Raw genomic sequence first — 8,421 nt, forward strand, 5'->3', positions numbered from 1 at the left:
CCTCCGTAGAGATGATTTTTTGTCCACAAATCAAAGCGATTGCTCTAAATCCTGCCGAGCGCGGCGCTTGTTGCGGCTCTTTAGGAACTTCCCGGCAGGGCCGGGCGTGTTCGCGGCGGCAGCGTGGCCCTGTCCCACGGACGGGACGGGGCGTCCCGCGGGGGCCGCGGCCGCTCGCGATGCGGCGGCAAATGTCACTTGGTCCCTAAAGCGGAGCCGTTTCAGCCGCCTCAGCTCCCGCTTGTCCCGTGTCCGTGCCCGGCGTGGGAAGGGATGGAAGTTTTTAGGAGTTTGGGGCTCGCGGGAAGCGCCGAGGCGGGAGGCAGCGGCCTGTGCGCGTCCACGCGCGCTCACACGCTCGGATTTCCACGCTCGCACTTACACCCTCGCTCGCAGCCCCCTGCCCATGTCCAGCTTCAGGGGGTCGCAGCCCCTTGCGCCACTATCGATCCCGCAGCGAGCGAGGGCAGCGAGAGGCTCCAAAGCGGAGCGCTCGTTTTGCTTTACTTATTTATAATTTCGGAAGGAAAAGAACAAATAGGAATCGCGTCTTTCCGAGCTCATCTGTTCCTGGAAATGCCGCCACCAGCTGCTCGTGGGGCCGGGCAGCGCGGAGCTGGTGGCCGCGCACTGACCGCAAATACGCGGCCTTTCCGCGCCGCTCGATAACATCGTGCGATCGCGCCGTAAAATGGAAAGATGTATTTGCTGTTACAACAATATTTTTAATGGGCTGCGAGTGACTTGTCCCGAAGTTAGTACTGCAAACAGGAAAGGCATCGCTCTGTTTGCAGGCGACACAGAGAGCAGCGTATTTTGACTCCGAACCTCTGTTTATTTTCCATTTACGACCCATTGCCGGGGTTTTTATCCCAAACGAAAAGAGAGCGCAGGAATATCTTTTCTCGCTGCCGGCTTTTATTTTGATTTTTTCGCCCCGAAATGCCGCCCTTGGCGCTATAAACACGTCGGTTCGGGCCGATCTTGGGGCAGCCCGGGCGATGCGGCCGCGCAGCCCCGCGCGGGCCAGCGCCGCTCGGGTCGCGGCGCAGCCGGGGGGGTCGCTGCGGGGACGGGGGGCTCGGGGGGTCCCCCCTGCGCTCCGGTACCGGGGGAGGTTGGGGGGCAGCCCCGGGCCCTGCGCTGTGCGCGGCCGGGGCGGCCCCGGGGGGGCGAGCGGAGGGTGCTCGGGCCCAGCCCGCGGACGGGGCCTGCAGGGAAGGGGGGGGCTCTGGAGAAATAAATGCCCCCCCCTCCCGCCCCTACCCCTTTCGGGTCCCTCGACGGGTCTCCAGGCTCGTAGCCTCGCGGCGATCCCGCGGCGGAGCTGAGGACGGCGCCGGGATCCGTTCCCGACCCCCCTTTTTTTCGGGGTTGCTTTTTCGCCGTCGGAGGGGCCTCCCCGCCGCCAGCTCCCCTCGGCAGGGCCCGTCTCCGCGCCCCGCAGCCGCCCGCGCCCCGTGTCCCGCGCACCGCGGCCGCGGAGAGTCGCGCTGGGAGCGCCAGGCCCTGCTTTTAGTTCAGTTTCCCTTCGCTTTTTTTTTTCTTTTTTTCCCCCTTTTTTTTTCCTTTATTTTTTTTTCCCGAAGCCACGCTTTAAAAAAATGATAAGGAACGGGTTTTATTGATTTTTTTTTCCACCACAACATTCAGTTTATAACAATATAAGTCGTCTTAAAAATAGGACCGATACCTAAAAGAAAGCCTCAGGGTAGAAAGTACAATGGAAAAGAAAAGAAAAGAAAAAAAAAAGGAAGAAGAAGAAGAAAAAGAAAAATAAAGAAGGGAAACCGAAACCAACCCAAGCCCAGCCCCGGGAAGACAGCAAACAATTGTCAGACAACAGGTGAACAGACACTGAGAAAGAGAGACTAGAGGTGTCCACCCATTCCTTCATTTCTGCCTATTAAAATCCACATACTCGATGGACTTTACAAGAAAACTGTACATCATATCAAATAAATTAAAATTAGCCTAAAGTTGATTGTCCTTCACTTAAAGCGCCCAGCTCACCGGATCTCTCTTATCTATTCGCATAAGCCGGACTGATACTTATTCCCGTGCCCTGCTCCTTTCTCTTCACTTTCCTTCGCTTTTAATTAATTTTTTTTTATTTTGTACAACATGAACGAACGCAATTATACAACGCTAAAACCCCTTTCCTCACCATTCAAATAAAAGCAGTGCTGTAAGTATCGTACAATATTGCACAGTTGAAAAGTACAATAATAATAATAATAATAAGTATTACAAAAGAAATCAAAAGGTACAGGTGTTATTTTTCCCTCAAATACCGAAATATCTTTACAAGGGAAAAAAAAGTTCCAACAACTAGTAAAACAATAATTCAAAATAAGAATTAGAAATATTTAAGGAAACGAAAATAAATAAATGTCACTCAAAGCGGACGGGTGTATTTAACCGTTCACTTTGAGGCTGCATTTCTTGCTAGTTATAAAGTCCCATCACAGAAACAGAACGATACAAAATATGGGAAACCAAAAAGGCAAATCTGCAGCGAGGTCTGGGAAAAACCACGGCCGATGGAGAGTGAGTTGCAACAGCATCAGGAGCCTGCACAATTTGGAGGCAGAAGGAGAGGTCCGAAAGGAACGGAAATTTCGGGTTTCCCGTTAGCATTTGGCAAATCTCGAGGAGTGGCCTGGGATCCTTCATTTTTTATTATTATCCATTTTTTTACAAAAATAAAACCAAAGCCACAGAGAGAGACCACCGCGGTATTTTGTTCACGTTTACAAAAGATGTGACAGCTCGAGGGTGCTCTACAAGTTCCCGCTTCCACCTCCCCCCTCCCTGCCCCTTCCCTCCGGTGTTTTTATTATTATTATTATTATTTTTAAAATTCCGACTCTCCTCCCGGCCCCGGCCGGGTGGAGCCCCCGCGCCCGCGCTCCGCTCCGCAGGGATGGGGGGATTTGCGCAGGTCTCCGCAGTTACTTACGAGCGGGGCCGGCGGCGGGCGCGCCGCTCCGCGCCTCGCCGCGCTCAGACGGGCCGCAGCAGCGGCACGGAGGTGACCACGGGGTGCGAGTAGTAGACGGGGTGCGGGAAGGTGAGGAGCGGCTGCGAGCCGGGCGCGCTGCCGCCCGCCGCGCCGCCCTCCGCGCCCGAGTTCTCGTGGTAGAGGATGGGGACGCGCACGATGCGCTGCGCGGCCGCGTGGCTCAGGTTGGCCGCCTCCAGCTCGGCCGCGAGCTGCCGCTTCCACTTGTTGCGGCGGTTCTGGAACCAGATCTTCACCTGGGTCTCTGTGAGGTGCAGCGAGGCGGCGAGGCCGGCGCGCTCCGAGCTGCTCAGGTAGCGCTTCATGTCGAAGGTGGACTCGAGCTGGAAGACCTGGCTGCGGCTGAACACCGTGCGCGTCTTCTTCTTGCGGCACGGCTTCTTCTCGGGGCTCTCCTCGCGCTTCTTCCAGTCCTCGCCGCCGCCGCCCTCCTTCTTGCCCTCCTCCGAGTCGCTCTCCTCGAGCACGATCTCGTCGGCGCTCTTGGAGTCCAGCTCCTTGTGCTCCGCGTCCGCCTTGAGCAGCGGCTCCGGCGAGTCCCTGTCGGTGCCCGAGGCGGGCGACGAGTCCCTCAGGAGGGATTTCTCCGCGGCTGGACGGCAAGCGGGGAGGAGGAGGAAGGGGAGAAAGGACACAAAGAGACACCTTCACCGCCCGCCCGCAGCGCCCCGTCGGGCGGAGCAGGGGGGTCCCTGCGGTGCGGGTTGCCCCTTAAGCCCGACCGCCTCCCCGGCCCCGCGCGGCCCCCCGGCCCGGTCCTGCCGCGACCCCGGCCCCAGCCCCGGCCCCGCCGCGGTCCCCACGGCCGCGGGCAGCGGTACCTTCGGCGCGGGGCAGGTGCGTCCCGGCGGGGGCGAGCGCGTACGGGTACCACCAGGTCTGGGCGCGCTCCAGGCAGTGGGCGCTCAGCGCGAAGCGCGGCCCGGGGATCTCGAAGCGGGGGAAGGCGAGGTCGCCGACCTGCGAGAGGGCGAAGCCGGCGCCGTCCGCGGCCGCCTTGCCCGACGGGGCGAACAGCGCCCGCGGCTGCTTGGGGGGCGCCTTGGGAGGGTCGCCGTTGAGCAGGTTCTTGATGTAGAAGGACTCCTTGGCGGGAGGAGGCGGCGGGGCGCTCGGCGGCTCCTGCCCGGTCTCCGGCATCCTGCGGCTCCCGGAGGCTCCCGGCGGCGCGGGGGAGATGCGCGGCGGCGCGGGGGCGCGGGGGAGGCGCGCAGGGGCCTCCCGGGGGCCCCTCGCATGGGGCGGCGGCAGCGCGGGGGGCCGCGGGGAGCCGCGCAGCCCCGGGCGGCTGCTGCGCGGGGCAGGCGGAGAGCCGCGCTCGTCGCTGCCGCCGCCGCTGCTGCTGCGTCAACCTGGCGCCGGATGCTAATGATGAAATCAAAATGTCATCCAAGTTAAACGCGGGGAGCACACGGCGATTGGGCACGCACAAAGGCAAATGGGATTAGGCGGGGAGCAGCCGGCAGGAGAAGGCTCCGCGCAGCCCCTGCCCGCGCCCGCCGCGGCCCCCGGCCCCCCTGCGACGCGCTGCCGTGGCTGGAGGCGACGAGCGCCCGCCCGTTATTGGCTTTATATAGTCCAATTAGGCAGCAAATGAGGACGGGGCTATTAGCACAAAAGGAGCTCGGCTGAAGCGCGGCGGGAGCGGCGGGAGGCGAGTGACACGGAGCGCGCCGCTCCTGCCACAAAAACCTCCCCTCGCCCCGCCGCGCCGCCCCTTCCCTCCCCTGCACCGGCAGCGACAAAAGCCGCGGCCGCCGGGACGCGGAGGGCCGGGCCGGGCCTGGAGGCCGGAGCCGCCGCGTGGCCGCGCTCGCTTCCCCGCGCGATTGGGGGATTCCACCCGCAACCAGCGCCCGGGGCCCGTTCGCGGGCGCTGCGCGGGCTCCCGCGGGCGCGTTGCGGCTCCGCGGCGCGGGGCGGCCCGCAGGGCTGCCAGGGCAGTACCCGGGGGTTCGTTTCGTTTTGATCCGTTTTGTTCTCTTTTCCCTTCCAGCGCGCCGCGCCTGGAAGGGAAGGGGGGGAGAGATTTCCCACCCGCCAGCCCAGCCCGAAGGGGCCTCGCGCGCTTCGCCGCCGCTTTCGAGATCCGGAGCAGAAAGCGGCGGGTTTCTAAGCGAACGGGCGCGGGCGGCCAGGCCGGAGCTCAGCGCCGGGCCCCGCCGGGGACACCGAGCGCTCGCGCCCGTCCCTTCCCCTCCGGACCGGCCCGCGGCGCCCCCTGCCGGTACCGGCACCCGGCGGCTCCCCGGGCCCGCACGGGCTCCGCTCCGAGGCCAGCGCAGGGCCCGCGGCTGCCCCGCTCATGGGACCGGCTCCCTGGGATGCAGAAAGGGAGGAGGAAACACGGAGCGTCCCGGGCGCGCAGAGCCAGCGAGCTCCCCGTGCGCGACACGCGGGAGCCTTCCCTGAGAAACGCTGGCGCCTCCGGAGCTCTAGACTCAAAAGCCATCCCTCCGTTTAAATGTTTGAATATATCCCTACACTTAATGTTCCCATGCTCTGCTAAGGCATGACTTGTCTCTCCTGATATTGCATTTTTATGAGCGATTTCGGCCGATTCAGATCCCCATTCCTCTGTTCGCAGAACTGTGTCCGAAGGTGCAACGAGCATCTCTCGCCCGAATCCAATGTGTGAGTGGCGACGCCGGCGAGGTTTCCTCGGGATTCCGGCTTCCTCCGAACATTTCGGGGTTATAAAAGCAGGCAAAGACCTGACAGAGCTGATGGCCTAATATCTCCAGCCGCAACAGGCGTGTCATTGATCATATAGACTGCAATGTACACGGCTGGCTCAGAGCACCATCTGGTAGGTGACATACCAGAGCGGCAGCTGCCTGTGCAGAACCTGGCGGCAAATAGTACCCAGCTCCATCGTTAGGGGATTTTAGCACCCAGGAGAAAAGCAATGAGAGTTAGAGGACGAAAGTCGCGCCACTGCTTTGGCGCTGTCCGCAGTTGTGACAACTGCATCTCAACGTGGTTTGTGCGAATTCTGTTGGGAACCCGTAAATTCTCAATGAAAAGGAATATTGCTTTTCTCGGCCACCCCTCTACGCTTCCAGTTCCGTCTCTAACTAACTACGATTATTGCAAGGTGTAGTTTAGATAAATTGGGAGGGACGGGGAAAAAAAGAATCTAGGTGTGAGTTTTTAGCAATTTAGAGGATATCTTCCATTCGCGTAAGCATCTGTTTCACTTAAAGACATCTGACAAAGTAAAGGTAATCGGGGTTTCTCCAAGGAAATATTAATTCAATGGAAAAACTCCTCAATTCCAGGATAAACTGTACAGTTAAAAATAATACAGAAAACAGTCTATAGTCATCTGGCAAGGTCTCCTGATGACCATGTGAGAGCTGGATTACAGCCCCATTCTATATCTATTTGAGCTCTTATATTAAAAACCAAGGGTGCAGTGTTCCCACGGAAGACCCCAGTGCGTTTCTCCACCTCGCTGAAGTTCTGGATTTAGAGACGAGTCACCAGGATCGCTCTGTAGGAAAACTGCAACCCCTTCTCTTTCGTCTTTTACTTCTTTGATGACTGTGAGGTCCTGATCCCTCCAGAGTCCCCCAGGGTAGACAACCTCGTCTAGTGGTGCCAAGCAGGAAAGAACCAAGCCAGCCTCTGATAACGTCAAAATAAATCTTCACCTTGGTTTTTTTTTTTTTTTTCATATTGTATTAAATAAAGTCCTAGAACAGTCTCCCTACAGCCCTGCTCTGTCTGGCCCGCAGGTCTGCCACGCAATTATGCATTTTCTTTATCCTCCACATCGCTGTATGGACCCGGAGGAGCAGTATTGACCGGCCCGCCTCCATGCCCGCTGCCGAAGGAGCCGCATGGATTTGTTGCAGCCTCCTTCTTCCATTCCCATTTCCAGAATCCTCGCTCCTACCATTCCGGTGTGAGCAGATAATTATTATTTCATTAGTGATCCAATTCAGAATTAATTGGCTAATTTACACGTGGATCAATTGTATAAATGCGATGTTTGTGATGGGCGCTGGATATGATTTAAAGTAATTGTTTATTTTTAGGTTTTGGCTTGTACTGTGATTTATCTCCTTATTTATCCTGTCTCAGTTCAGCTTCTTCTTTTCATTATTCCTCCAAAGCGGCACAGCCAGGCTGAAACCCGCGCCCTGTGGCTGTAGCTGCGCGTTTAGACCGAGTTTAGACCCAAATGCCACCCCTTGAAGCGTGCTAAGAGCCCGGTTTGCCTGGCACGAGTTACCTGCTGCACCCGAAGTCCTTTTATTTCCTGCGGATCCTCGTCCCGTCCCTGTCGCTGCCAGCTCCGCGTGTCCCCCACTGCACTCAGAGGTGACAAGAGCACCCCGCCAACCCCCGACCTTGCAGTTCAAACCAATTTTGGGGATGCCAAAGAGTAACAGCTCTAGCCTTCGAGCCACTGCGTTATCTATTGCCAATTGTCACCCGCTATCAGCGCCTTGGTAAAAATCTGGGTTATTCAGGTTATTCAGTTCCTTTATCTCTCGCTCTTTCAATTGCTTCTTCTGAAGTACGCGATACAAAGAGAGGATACCCGGAAAGGGGAGGCTACTTTATCGTCGGAAGGGATGCCTGGTGTAGGTGTATTTGATAAGGATGCTTTATTAGAAAAACTGCAAGCAAGTTGTGCTCAGCAAGCCCTCTTCGTTTTCCTTTGGTTGAGGATACCGATTTGTAAGTGATGTCTGTGGGCTAGGAGGTATTTTGGAGCATTTCATGTATTTCCTTTATTATGCCTTGTAGTAACATTTTTTTTTTTTATCTTTAAATTGAGTGGTTTGTGGGTTTCGGACTAGCTTCGTGTTTTCTTGGCAAGCTGAGAGCCTTTCCTGCCAAACACAAGAATTTTCTTTTCTTTTTTTTTTTCCTTTTTTTTTTCTTTTCAATCTTATAGCACATAAAAAAGCAGAATATCTAATTTATGAGACTTTTATTTTGGAGGCCCATCGCAGCCCCATGTCTGACCCACAATGATTATACGGGAAAAAAAAAAGGGAGAGAGAGAAACATTTCTAGGATGTGGCACTTATATAAACCAAATTCTGTTGCAAATTGCCGCGTAATTTGGAATAAACCCATTCTTACGGAATTGATAGGCAGATGATGTCATCTAAATACAGCCTTTCTCTTGTTCTCTGTAGAAGGTGATCCTATGCTCTCAAGTCATCGCAGACTCATGCACACAACATACCCCTTGCTTCCGTCATTGTGACCTTGCCCGCCAACCATTTCATGTATTTTCCAGGATTACATAGTGACAACATCTCCCCAAATATTAAACAGTCATGGAAGCCAGATTAAGCCTTGCCAAACACCAGTCCGAATCAGCAGCAATTCCTAGCAAGTACAGACGTCTCTGTGTTGCTGTTATTCATGTG

At 56.6% G+C, this 8,421-nt stretch overlaps 1 protein-coding gene across 1 annotated transcript; it reads right to left on the reverse strand.

The window, feature by feature from the left end:
- Nucleotides 1–2,934: 2,934 nt before the first annotated feature.
- Nucleotides 2,935–4,165, reverse strand: HMX3 (H6 family homeobox 3). Its single transcript, XM_088519994.1, has 2 exons — nt 3,847–4,165; nt 2,935–3,617 (listed from the first exon to the last, which is right to left on the reverse strand). Exons 1-2 carry the CDS (start codon nt 4,163–4,165, stop codon nt 3,007–3,009), a joined length of 930 nt encoding a protein of 309 aa, XP_088376120.1. The 3' UTR covers nt 2,935–3,006.
- Between the last annotated feature and the right edge of the window lie 4,256 nt (nt 4,166–8,421).

The sequence above is a fragment of the Tinamus guttatus genome, unplaced genomic scaffold (assembly GCF_059628265.1).
Source record: "Tinamus guttatus ecotype Peru unplaced genomic scaffold, ASM5962826v1 Tinamus_guttatus_pri_ptg000079l, whole genome shotgun sequence".
NCBI classification, from domain to species: domain Eukaryota; kingdom Metazoa; phylum Chordata; class Aves; order Tinamiformes; family Tinamidae; genus Tinamus; species Tinamus guttatus.